Here is a 12395-nt window from a genome sequence, read left to right on the forward strand (position 1 = left end):
ATATATAGATAGATAGATAGATAGATAGATAGATAGATAGATAGATAGATAGATAGATAGATAGATAGATAGATAGATAGATAGAGATAGATAGATAGATAGATAGATAGATAGATAGATAGATAGATAGATAGATATACAGTATATCTTCTGTTTCAGAGAGATAACACATTAAAGTGTTTGTTGTCAAAGATCAATAGTATTTCATATTTGGGAGGACGCACAACATTTCAAAGAGGAGGTTGACAGCTGTCACAGCAGTGTTTCCTGTCAAAGAAAAGCATGACAAAGTGATTGTAAAGTAGTCGGCATTTTGAGAACTAATAAAATAGGTCCACTACCTGTTGTGTCGTAGGGTGGGGACACCTCGACCAAATCGCATCCCACAAGGCTCAGTCCACGGCATCCTCGAATAATCTCAACTCCCTTAATACACAACACATAAAAAAAATGTAATAAAGAATATATTATACAGCATATTTGTGTAGTGCTGCTATTAAGACCAATGAATGATGAAAACCGCATACTTGAATAGAAGTGAGCCCAGCAATCTCAGGCACGCCTGTTCCAGGGGCAAAACTTGGGTCAAGAGCATCAATGTCAAAGCTCATGTAGACGGGGCCACTGCCCATTTGACTCCGGACCTCATCCATCAGAGGTGCCAGAGATTTGAACCAGCATTCCTCCACTTGTACCACTCGAAATCCCTGGCAAAATCATTTCAGTATTTTCTCAAACTCAAACTTTCAGTGCATGATTTCACGTTGGTACAGGAAGAGCTCCCATTAAGCACTGAAGATACATGTTGGATCAAAAAGCCTCTTTGCATCATTATTTTCAATTGCTCTTAAAACAGTTGACTTCGTACTTTAAAGGCAATGCCATGTTTGACAGATGAGCCAAGATGCCTCAGGTAGTAACTGGTAATGATTTACGGTATTCATAAGCTGTGTCCAAATTTGGAAGCTGTGTCCTCCGAAGGACCCTTAACAGGCTGGGTCCTTCGTAGGCACAAACTGTAAATTTGGACAGGCCCAGCAACTGTCTCTTACTGTCTTCTCTACTGCCACAAGATGGCGGCCATGTGCACAGCTGGTAGATGAGATGAAGTGTTGAAGTGAAGAGGAAAAGCGGAGCGACGTCGGCTTTTCCTTAGCTGTGTCCAAATTTGTGGGCTGCATACTCCAAAGACCAAATTTGTCAGACCCAAGACTTAACTTCTGGCCTGACTCGCCCACATGCCGGTACACAAATTTCAGCAGCCTTCCAACCAGCAAAGGTTGCTTCAAAGCAGTTTCATAAGCTGTGTTCAAATGTTGTTTTCAGTATGTGCAGTGCATCGTTTCAGCTTTTTTTGAAGGGTTACACATTAAGGTAGGGGGGACACACATTAAAGTATAGGTGAGTTGAAAAGTTCCGATTCTGAAGCAGTTTGGCTTTTCACACTAGCTGTCAAACTGGGAACAAGCTCCTCACGATCAAAAGGCCCTGCAGGATGCCTGGAGGTTTGCTCAGTTTGCATATGTATGATAAACTAAAGGTCCTGCAGGATGCCTGGAGGTTTGCTCAACCATTCTGCATATGCATTATAAACTAACAAGTCGTTTGAACACGTCCCTCAGGGAGTCACGTGGGGGTACTCCAAGAGTATGGTGTACCTGAACCCGATACCAGCTGTTCACTCCCTGCAAGACCGGTGCCAAGTTCGGTCCGCACAGCTAAGGGTAACTCATTTTTTCCTGGTGAGGGTTGGACTCTGCTGAGGCTGCCATTTGTTATTGATACTGTTCAGACAACATTTATAGCTGCAGCCAAGATGCTGAGGCATTTGGGGTCGAGGGCTTCTGTATCACAGCTACTTTTTGCAGATGTGGGTTGTTTGCTTCGTCAAACTGTAATATTCAACTCACTGAAGCGATTTGCAACTGACTATAAAGTCGCAATAAATATCAGCACTTCAAAATCTGATGCCATGACCGTAGATGCAGCCTTAAGTTCAGTTCTAGTAACTTGAGATCTGTTCTTGAGTGACAGTAAAGCTATGAACAGGAACATGGATATACACCGTGTGCACTCTCCTGTAGAGATAGGGTGGTAAACTCAGTCATCTGGGTGGGGCTCAGTGTAGAGCTGCTGCTCCTCTATGCCAAGGAGCCAAATGAGGTGCTTTGGGGATCTGTTTAAGTGTTTGGGTAGGTGATAGACCGACTACGGGCCGGGTCAAATTTTCAAGGCCGATTCAACACTTTGTGCATATCGCCATCAGCCTTTAAAAAATAAAAATAAAAAATCCAATGACCGATAAGAATGCTGGCACCTCACATTGGTGAGCTGATCATCAATAGCTGCACTGTTGCACTTTTTTGTTTTTGGACCTAAAGATAATGACAGATGAAATATTAAAATTTTATTTATGTAGAAAATGAACTATGCATTTACTGACATTTTCATTGAACTTAAAAGAAATGCCTTTTAGCCTGCACTTTTTGTTCAGAGTTTTAAAAGATTTATTAGATCCACTGAAGTTTGAAAATAAAAATGTCGATGTTGCAAATCTGAAAAGCTGGTTAGTACACAGGTCCTAAAATGCATTTCAACAAAGTTTAACAGTTTGCTTCTGGTTCCTGGAATTAACCTGCAAAAAAAATTGTTCCTTAAAATTCTAACGGAAGATGTGTCGATTTTTTTTTTTTATTTCAAGCAGCACTGAAGCTTTGTTCACTCATTTATGGCATTTTGCTTTGTTAGCATTCAGTGGAAGGCATTTACCCAAGGCCAAGCTGTGCACTTGTTCTCAATAAAGCCTTTATACAAGAAATGGCACAGTCTGCCAAAGTGCTGCTTGTTCACTCCACTGCCACCATACAGCAATTTTTGCACACAAGTCAAAGGCAAAAAAAAAACAAAAAAAAAACGTGCAAATGGCTCTCTTGAAAAACGTATCACTTATGTCACACGAATCTCAAGGTACCATTGTACTTAGTTATCATGTCTATGTATTGCTTGGTATTATTCTTGCTGCTAGGTAAACTGTAATTTCAAGATGAACAATATCCAGCAGATAACCTGTGCCCGGCTCCACTCGAACGAATCAGCAGAGTAAGCTGAACCTCTCAGGCCGATTTGCACCACTCGCTTGCAGTCCAGCAGACCGTCCTCAACACATCGCCTGAACGGGGTCGCATTGCCAATCTTTTCCCCCAAGACCACATCACTGGTGTCAGGGTGAGCATCCACATGGATAAGTCCCACTGGTCCATATCTGGTGTTTGCACAACGCAGCATCAGAATTCGATACGGAGGAACCTCTCAAGTCAAACACAATCCTATTTGGGATGCTGGTCAGCTGTTTTTTTTTGTTTTGTTTGTTTTTTGAATGGGAACTATTTTCCTTTTTTTCTGGTGCCATCACAGAACTTTATTCATATTAACATAACACAAGCACATTTTAGTTCTTGTCCTAAGGTGTAACAATATGGAAAGTACATGTTAACATGAAAAGGAAAACTGTCTTAACATTAATAATAAGAGATGACATTGTACAATATGATGGCGGTTTAACTTAAAATAGAGTCTCCTTATATCCGGGGTATTCTTTTTTCCCCGCATGTTTTTCTGTGAAGACCCCTTATTAAGGGTTTCAGAATGTGGCACAGAAACCCAAAGAAAAAGCAAAACAGACGGATTATGATTTTGACAGAGGGTTTGTGCTTTAAGCGACTTCCCAATTTCATATTCTTTGACCTTAGAATTGTCCAACTTCAGAAGTTTCATTGTACTGCACAATAAAAATCTCATATCATTTGATTCCTCCACCATTTGGGTGGAAAAGATGTCTATTTTCTTCGTGGAAGTTAACAATGAGGAAATGAAAGGTTATATTGTTTAAAAAAAAATGCGGCTTCGTTGCTACGTTACACTTACTTCTCAGCAACGGCTTGTAGGATCGGATAAGAAATTGTGTGATCTCCACCTGGACATAGAAAAAACAACAAATGTTTTTGGTCAACTGCTATACAGTAGGAAACCTAGTCATTTTCAAGTTCAAAGGTCAAATTAGTATGCGATCCTTTTGAATGTGCTATTTGTCAAAAATTTCAAGCCATCTTCTCCAAAGTATAAGGAACTATTGTTTTATGTAAAAATAAATAAATGTTATCCAGGCAGGTTGAGGTAGCTTGAGTTAAGTGCATCGATAAGAATTTTACATTTCCGATTCCATTATCGATTTTCTTATCAATTCTTTTTTCTTCCCTGCCTCTGTGAAAGAAGCTTGAGGTAGACGCAGGGAGTGCTGTCAACCTCGAAGCCTGCCAGTCTGTCACTCGTCACACAACAGGCTCAACAACAAGGTCGAATTTGCATCAAGATAGGTGAATAACATAGCTAAGCAATTTAAATCGTGTAAATATAAGTACGGCAAGTGAAATTCTGGGAACCGGTTCTCTTTTGCTCCCCATCCCTTAAAGTTGCCGGCGCTCCATGAATCATAACTCACATGTGATTTTTGCTAAAACTATTGAAAGGGAGGGCGTATTTGCAACGATCACGCTACATTTACAAAACTATATTGACACAGTAGATGCATGTAATAAAAAAAAAAAAAAAAAAAAAAAAAAGTCATTGTCCCATAAGCACACTCACCCATTGTCAAGGGAATGCAGCCAGAGGCCAGCACCTTTCTATAGGTCTCCCTGATACGTCTGCATGTGTCCTTCAGGTCATACACGTTCACATTGACGTCCCCAATGTCAGCCACCACAAGAGATTCATATGGAGCAGCTCTGGTACCGCTGTTGTAGGACCTGAGCACGGCCGATTCCATTCTTATTTGCCTTGGGCCAAACCTTAAATCGTGAACAGTAACGTCATTAACTCCAATTTCTGTTACAATAGGAATTACATTGTTGACTTGAGTGCTTTTACAAAGTAATGTGCAGTTTAACAAATGTATTATGCCACATACATACCTGTATATGACCACCCAGCATCATTAAGATCTTTAATGAAGACACTTTCAAATTCAAAATTTGAATTTGCATGAGCTGAAGGCTTAAATGAATTTCATTAAGTAATGTAATTATTTGTTTAACCAGTGTCACCTGTCGACCAATGGTTCATTTGCCAAATTTAGGGGCTCCATAGGCCTAGGATTGACTGGAGAGCCAAGGAAGATAAATATAGAACGTGGAGTGATAGATGAGTGGATTTTCATCGCCAAATTTGATGCAACTCACACAGTGGGAGAAATTAATCAAGCAAGTGAGAAATTAATCAAGCATACCATTCCACCACTAAAACTAAGTAAAGATATTATAATTCGACAGTGCAATCAATCAATCATAATGGGCTTTAAGACGATATTTTTTACTTTTATGAAGAAAAAAACATTTGGAAATTCACAAATATTAATACAGAATGTTTAGTATTAAAATAAGAATGGAACTGCTTCTAAATGGAGCAGTTTATTATAGAAACATTAAAATGAAGTTGGTAACAAACTACTGTTAATTTAGGGCAGATGTTGAGTGGACCCAACGACCGAAAACACAGCACCTTGCTCCAGGTCGGTAAGCAGTTCCAGTATCAATCGGGACCCCAATGAAGGCTGCATCGAGACCGTCCGCAGTGTCCTGGTAAGGCAGCTTGGCCATTGTGGGGATCCCGGTAACCCTCGCAATATACTCGGCGCTGGGAGGCACGTTGAAGTGTTTGGCAGAGCATTTTCTGTCGGGGGTTCGGCTCGAACCTCGACCCTCTGACGCACGACTAACCCATTGCAGCCGAGGTAGTAGCGAGAAGCAACGTGTAGTCGTTGAAAGCAGACGAGGACAACCCCTCAGAGCTGTGAACATGGTTCTACGTGTTACTGTTACTCAAACTTTAGAAGCTCTGAAACTTGTAACCTCTGAGCCTTCCTGAAACTTTGTATAAAAGGTGGCCTCATTGCATACTTGGCACGCGTTTTATTCGTGTTACCTCTCGACATGACTTCAAATGTTAACGCCTCCTCTGCTTATCCAAATAAACCATTATGCGATCAATTTGACTATACACAGTTGTGTATGTTAACTGCATTTGATATCCAAATTATCAGCAAGGGTCAGTTGGAATCCTTTTTCAAAAAATAATTTTGTCCGTACTGTATTCAAAAGTACGCGAACGCTTGTTCGTTTGTTTGACATCTTAGTCAATAAAGTTGAGATTTAAAAAAAACTACTGCGGCAGTCGCCGGGGCGGAGATTTGTGACGTCATCAACACTGTCCACTTGTTGGAGATAGCAGAAGCGCGGGCAGTTTCACACGAAGCACATCCGTTTTGATTATCTCGACGTCGACTACGACACATCATGGTAAGAAGCGCATTTTTGTATATTGCTTAAAATTACACGAATGAAAACGGAGGAGAACGGATTGGGGCTTTAATTGAGTCGTATGCAAGTGATGCAATTGTCTGCATTTTCTTCTCCTCAGGCGGGAAATTGTTTATTTCATCATGGCGCCCACCCGCTAATAAGGCTTCGACGTTTTCTGTGTACATTGCAATGCGTTTTTTTTTTTTGCCCCCCACCTCAACACGCATACACTCATTTTAATTGACACATACGTAACACATCCGCTTTTAAGCATCTCCTATTTTCGGGAGGAAAGCAGAATTTCGGTTCACGCAACACTGTTGAGAATGTGGCCTTGCGGCAGCCAGATCTGGCTGCACCATGTCTGTTTGACCGAGATTAATCCCCCGTGTCTGCACTAATCCCAATTTGCTGTCGACTGTCACTCAGTGCGACATGAAATGACCCAAATAACTTGCGCCGTCATAACGTAAAGAGATGCTGAAAAGAAAAGAATCAGACACCCGTCCTAATTTATCACATTGATTGTTTCTGTTAAAATGTATGCTTTTTCTCCGCTCCGCAGCGTGAGTGTATCTCCATCCACGTTGGTCAGGCTGGAGTCCAGATTGGCAATGCATGTTGGGAACTGTACTGCCTGGAACATGGCATCCAGCCTGATGGACAGATGCCCAGTGACAAGACAATTGGGGGTGGAGATGATTCCTTCAACACCTTTTTCAGTGAGACTGGAGCTGGGAAACATGTCCCCAGGGCTGTTTTTGTGGACCTGGAGCCCACAGTCATCGGTATGCTTCAGAAACAGTAGAACTGGCTGTTACCTGCCATATATAAGTTTCAATCATTTTAAATATCTCCTTAGATGAGGTGCGCACCGGGACCTACCGCCAGTTATTCCACCCTGAGCAGCTGATCACTGGCAAAGAGGACGCTGCGAACAACTATGCCCGTGGACACTACACCATTGGCAAGGAGATAATTGACTTGGTGCTGGACAGGATCCGCAAACTGGTGTGTAGTTTTATACTCGTGGCTCTAACATCAGTTGAAATAAGATGAGTTCTTCAAGATACAAGCTGCTGCTCTGGTATTGAATTTTTTTTTTGCAAAATTTCAGTTACGAGCGCTAAATGGTGGCAGCGAACATTACAACAAGCAGCAGATAGTGAACAGTTGTTCTAAAAATATGCTAAGTGCTTGCTTCAAGGTGTTTTTTGCCGTTCCCAGTTAGCGTTTACACAAAATTAAAACAATTGTGTATCCGACCGAAACCACATAATTTCTGAGAGTCTGCTAGATTAATGCGAACGATGCAGAACACCTAAAACATGCAAATTAAATTCATCAATGTCTAGAGAGTTGCAATGGTGTAGCAGCACACAGACAGAAAAAAAACAACATTTTTTGCCTCTACAGCAAATGTTCAATATTACTGGGTCACTTAGTTGTGAAACTTGTTGGATTATTATAAATGCTGCCCCTGGTGGCCCGGCACGAAAGCAAGAAATGATGCACAAGCTATTTAATTATTTGCATTCTATTTATTTATGTTATTACTTTGTATTTGTCAGGCGTGGTAGTATAGAGCTTTTTAATTTAAAAAAAAATGTGTGGCGCTACAATGGTTTAAAGGATTTTCCATTCATTTCTGTTGGGAAGGTGATGTGAGATGTTTTGAGTGAGCAGTGTGGCCATGGTACAAATTAATCTTGTAATTCACCCCTGTATCCTGATGAACATCAAACAGACTCAAATGGAGCATCAATCAACATTATCATTACTATTATTATTTGTAATTCCTGGGCTTTGGAAGAGACCTCTGAACAACTCAGTGCCATCGTAGTCCAAAATAAAAGTGTCCTCTTTGTGTGTTCAGGCCGACCAGTGCACAGGTCTCCAGGGCTTCTTGGTGTTCCACAGCTTCGGAGGTGGAACTGGCTCTGGATTCACCTCCCTCCTGATGGAGCGTCTGTCTGTAGACTATGGCAAGAAGTCAAAGCTGGAGTTCTCCATCTATCCGGCTCCCCAGGTGTCTACCGCTGTGGTGGAGCCCTACAACTCGATCTTGACCACCCACACCACCCTCGAGCACTCCGACTGTGCCTTCATGGTGGATAATGAGGCCATTTATGATATTTGCAGAAGGAATCTCGACATCGAGCGTCCAACTTACACCAACCTGAACCGCCTGATCAGTCAGATCGTCTCCTCCATCACAGCTTCCCTTCGTTTCGATGGCGCCCTCAATGTTGATCTGACAGAATTCCAGACCAACTTGGTGCCATATCCTCGCATCCACTTTCCCCTGGCTACGTACGCCCCAGTCATTTCGGCCGAGAAGGCGTATCACGAGCAGCTGTCGGTGGCGGAAATCACCAACGCCTGCTTTGAGCCAGCCAATCAAATGGTGAAGTGCGACCCTCGTCACGGCAAATACATGGCGTGCTGCCTTTTGTACCGTGGTGATGTGGTTCCCAAAGATGTCAACGCTGCCATCGCCACCATCAAAACCAAGCGCTCCATCCAGTTTGTGGACTGGTGCCCCACCGGTTTCAAGGTGGGCATTAACTACCAGCCACCCACTGTGGTTCCTGGTGGAGACCTGGCCAAGGTCCAGAGGGCCGTGTGCATGCTGAGCAACACCACCGCTGTTGCAGAGGCCTGGGCTCGACTGGACCACAAGTTTGACCTGATGTACGCCAAGCGCGCCTTTGTTCACTGGTACGTGGGTGAGGGCATGGAGGAAGGCGAGTTCTCTGAGGCCAGAGAAGACATGGCTGCTCTGGAGAAGGATTATGAGGAGGTTGGAGTTGACTCCGTTGATGGAGATGGGGAGGAAGGAGAGGAGTAAAAATGCTAGTCAAGTAGTGAAGGTTATACCCTTGAATGTGCGAGTGACGAATTACAGGTCTGGAATACATTTCAAAATAAATGCCTGGTCTAAGTATTTGCTGGGGCATGTGTCTTTTTTTTAATGTTGTGAATGATGAGCTATTAGTACAAAGAAATGTTTGTATGAAGTCAGTGAAAATATACACTTTGCTTTAGTTCAGCAATTGCACAACGAATGGAGCTGAAAATGAAAGCAAGTCAAAATGAAAATCCAGTATCTCACAACACAAATGCACACGCGGCTAACCTAAGGTGCTAAAATTCATGCGGTCTTTTTTCTTTTTTTAACATTTCAAGTTCAACCAAAATGTGTTTAACATTGCTGTTAAATTTAAGTGCGGTGGTTTACTTTTTTCCTCAAGGAGAAAATGATGTTAAAACTAGACATAAAAGGCATTTTTTTGTGTTATAATCCATCCAAACAGTCAAATGAGAGTATGCCTCATGCATTTGAGGAAAGGCGTTAAAAATACATTGACTACAAGGCAGATTTGGGCCAACAACTTGAAGAGGAAGGCACAAAGGAGATTCTGCCATGCCACAGGCTGCACATACTGAACATTCATGAAGCTTTGTGAAATCGGTTTCTAAAAGCTGTGCATTTGAATGCTGTTGAAATTCATTCTAAAATGACAACATGAAACCTATTTCATTTAATTACCTTAATACATTTTCCGGAACATATCAAACCAAGTTTAACAAAATGGGACACTAAAAGTGAATTGTTATAATGCTGCATGTTGTAGTCAGTCCTTTTGTTGACTGTAGTTACCCCAACTCAAGCCGCCTGCCTACATTTGGTTTACTTTTCATTTTCAATTATCCAGTTAATCCAAGGCATGTAGTACCTCACTTTAGTTTGTATAGTTTGTGTAAGTACACACTTAGCTTGTAGCCGACGTGTGCATATTTTGAGCATGACGTCTGATCCACTGGTGAAAGGACACTTTGATTCTCTCCTCTTTCATCTCAAACTGCTTTAAACAACAAAGCGTATGAGGGAAAAGTGGTTAGGACTGCACGACTGTCCGTGTTTTATGTTACGTGTTGTGTTTATTATTTTACTTTAACTGTTTTGTTAAGCGCTTTGTTACAGCTGCCGCTGTTGTGAAAGTGCTATATAAATCGGCATGTGTTGTATGTATTTAGTGTAGACTCCAGGGAAGTAGGGGTTGGCGCAGCTGATACCCCAGGACACAACGCCCTCTGGGAAGCCGTTGGAGATCAGGGGACCGCCTGAGTCACCCTGTGGGCAGACCAGACAAGAGACATTTGGGATCACTGCAATTTGGCGAATCAGATTAGATTTTTTTTTTTAGACTGGGCCAAAATTTGTAGCTGGGGTCAGGTCAAATCAATGTTTGTAGTGCTCTGCTAGTCGCACATTCTCATCCATCAATCCCTTCCATTTCTATCCTCGTTGGGGTCACAAAGGAGCTAGAGTCTGTCAGATGACTTTGGGTAAGAGGTGTGAAACCTTTACCTGGCATGAATCTTTGCCTCTGATTTGAGATCCGGCGCAGAGCATGTTTGGAGTGATCTTGACCCAGTAGTAGTAGTTGCAGAAAGCCATGATGATCACATCCACAGCCGCAGCTCGGGGGAGAGAATGACTCTGTATGGTGATGTCACACCCCAACCGCTCACTGTGCATTCCTCACCCGGGGTGAGCTCAGGGCTGTTTGGGTCTGGTTAGGTCAGCTTGGCTGGTTGTACATGGCATTCAGCATTGCAGGTTTGCTTAACTAGAACATACACAGAGTTGTACCATTATGATTCTGGATCAGGATGGAGGACAACTTGTTCAACCTCTACTACCTTAATTAATTAGAATGATGTCGAATTGTCGAATGTCTTGTAGCTAAATTTGCAGACATATATCTTGGAAACTTTGAAGAATCCTTCAGTTTTGGATCGACTGTCTTCACTTAACACCACCATATTGCTCCTTGAGGTCCCGCACAAGCCCAATGTTGTGAACATACAGCTTTTCTACATATAACATCAGTGCTTTAAGTGGGCCGGGTACGCAGCGGTGCGGAGTACCCGCGGGACTTCACATGTGCCCACAGTACCTTCTATTTATGTTCTATGGGTATTTCTCCCTTGCACTTTGTGATTCTCATTCGACTCCTTCAGTAATTCGGGTACATCAATTTTCAAAAAATGGTAGAGGATTTTTTTTCTGCCTCCGGTCACAGTTTGGTGTGTTCGCCATCGTTTATGCAGTCTACACTAGTGAGGAACTATGTCTCTTCGACCAACATATCAAAAAATCCGCCAATGCAAAGGTTAAGTTCAAAATAACAGCTTCCAAATCATACATTGACGCCATTACAATAGCTTTAAGCTTTAACTTTGAGGTTGGTGCACGTGGTGGTGTGACACCTTGCTTGATTTACCATGTCAACATTACAATACAATACAATAATACAGTACATTATATATAGCGCTTTCACAACAGCTGCAGCTGTATGTAACAAAGCGCTTCACATTTTGGCTTAGTTTGTTAGTTTTAGTTGCCACTACATAGTTGCTACCAACATGAACACATCGCCATTCCAAAATTATATTCAATTGCTGATTTAGGACGCGAAGAAACAGCAAGTTAATCAGGCCCTCGTTTTATGATGGGACACAAGTCTCTGGGGAGTGTAAACATTGGCGATAACTGTGTAAACATAGACGTCTCTTCAAACGCAGTCGGACATTTTAAACTCCCACAGTAAAAAAAAAGGTTTGTTTTTGTTATCTACAATCAATTATGTACTTATAATTAATTAATCAATTGAATTATCTGCTGTTACCTATCACCTAATATACTTGCCTAGCCAAATAAGGAGAGTACTGGCACTTGTTTTATTCCACTTAAAGCACTGCGTCATACTACTATTATTATACAGGAGTATTATGTTTTTTGTTTTTTTTTTCATGGCATATTGTTGACCACAATTCAATTTCTCGAATTTTCAACTTCTGCTCAGTACTTAGTTTCCAGCAGTGGGCAGCACCCACCCACCCATTGGGGATGCACCGGCGTCCCTCCACAGGAGTGTTTTCATTTCTTCAGCACACTTCGATACGGAAGAGATAGAAACCTGAAACTTGATGGAGTACGACCAATAATCCTTTCTGTGAATGTCTCTA

General features: G+C 41.9%; 3 protein-coding genes across 3 annotated transcripts; 1 reads left to right on the plus strand and 2 right to left on the minus strand.

Annotated features, from left to right (window-relative positions):
• Positions 1–184: 184 nt before the first annotated feature.
• On the minus strand, positions 185–5922 carry agmat (agmatinase (putative)). Its single transcript, XM_019877323.1, has 7 exons — positions 5557–5922; positions 4645–4847; positions 3925–3973; positions 3067–3262; positions 528–707; positions 342–426; positions 185–267 (listed from the first exon to the last, which is right to left on the minus strand). The coding sequence occupies exons 1-7, from the start codon at positions 5853–5855 to the stop codon at positions 194–196; spliced, it is 1086 nt and encodes a 361-aa protein (XP_019732882.1). The 5' UTR covers positions 5856–5922; the 3' UTR covers positions 185–193.
• Positions 5923–6083: 161 nt separating this feature from the next.
• LOC109520225 (tubulin alpha-1B chain-like) lies at positions 6084–9303 on the plus strand. Its single transcript, XM_019877322.1, has 4 exons — positions 6084–6353; positions 6922–7144; positions 7219–7367; positions 8233–9303. The coding sequence occupies exons 1-4, from the start codon at positions 6351–6353 to the stop codon at positions 9205–9207; spliced, it is 1350 nt and encodes a 449-aa protein (XP_019732881.1). The 5' UTR covers positions 6084–6350; the 3' UTR covers positions 9208–9303.
• Positions 9304–9988: 685 nt separating this feature from the next.
• LOC109520184 (putative trypsin-6) lies at positions 9989–11189 on the minus strand. Its single transcript, XM_019877211.1, is given in 6 exon segments — positions 9989–10107; positions 10399–10494; positions 10732–10838; positions 10841–10966; positions 10969–10993; positions 11067–11189. Coding segments are annotated over 6 exon segments (534 nt in total). The 3' UTR covers positions 9989–10050.
• Positions 11190–12395: the final 1206 nt, after the last annotated feature.

The sequence above is a fragment of the Hippocampus comes genome, unplaced genomic scaffold (assembly GCF_001891065.2).
Source record: "Hippocampus comes isolate QL1 unplaced genomic scaffold, H_comes_QL1_v1.1 scaffold167, whole genome shotgun sequence".
In the NCBI taxonomy this organism is placed as follows: Eukaryota; Metazoa; Chordata; class Actinopteri; order Syngnathiformes; family Syngnathidae; genus Hippocampus; species Hippocampus comes.

What these genes read in the sequence shown, in the direction of transcription:
- agmat (XM_019877323.1), bottom strand. Translation starts at nt 5,855, where the DNA reads ATGTTCACAGCTCTGAGGGGTTGTCCTCGTCTGCTTTCAACGACTACA. An exon ending in CTGCATTCCCTTGACAATGG is followed by an intron (nt 3,974 to 4,644) that starts GTGAGTGTGCTT and finishes TTCTATGTCCAG; the next exon opens with GTGGAGATCACACAATTTCT. An exon ending in CTACAAGCCGTTGCTGAGAA is followed by an intron (nt 3,263 to 3,924) that starts GTAAGTGTAACG and finishes TGCAAACACCAG; the next exon opens with ATATGGACCAGTGGGACTTA.
- LOC109520225 (XM_019877322.1), top strand. An exon ending in CCTGGAGCCCACAGTCATCG is followed by an intron (nt 7,145 to 7,218) that starts GTATGCTTCAGA and finishes ATATCTCCTTAG; the next exon opens with ATGAGGTGCGCACCGGGACC. An exon ending in TGGACAGGATCCGCAAACTG is followed by an intron (nt 7,368 to 8,232) that starts GTGTGTAGTTTT and finishes TTGTGTGTTCAG; the next exon opens with GCCGACCAGTGCACAGGTCT.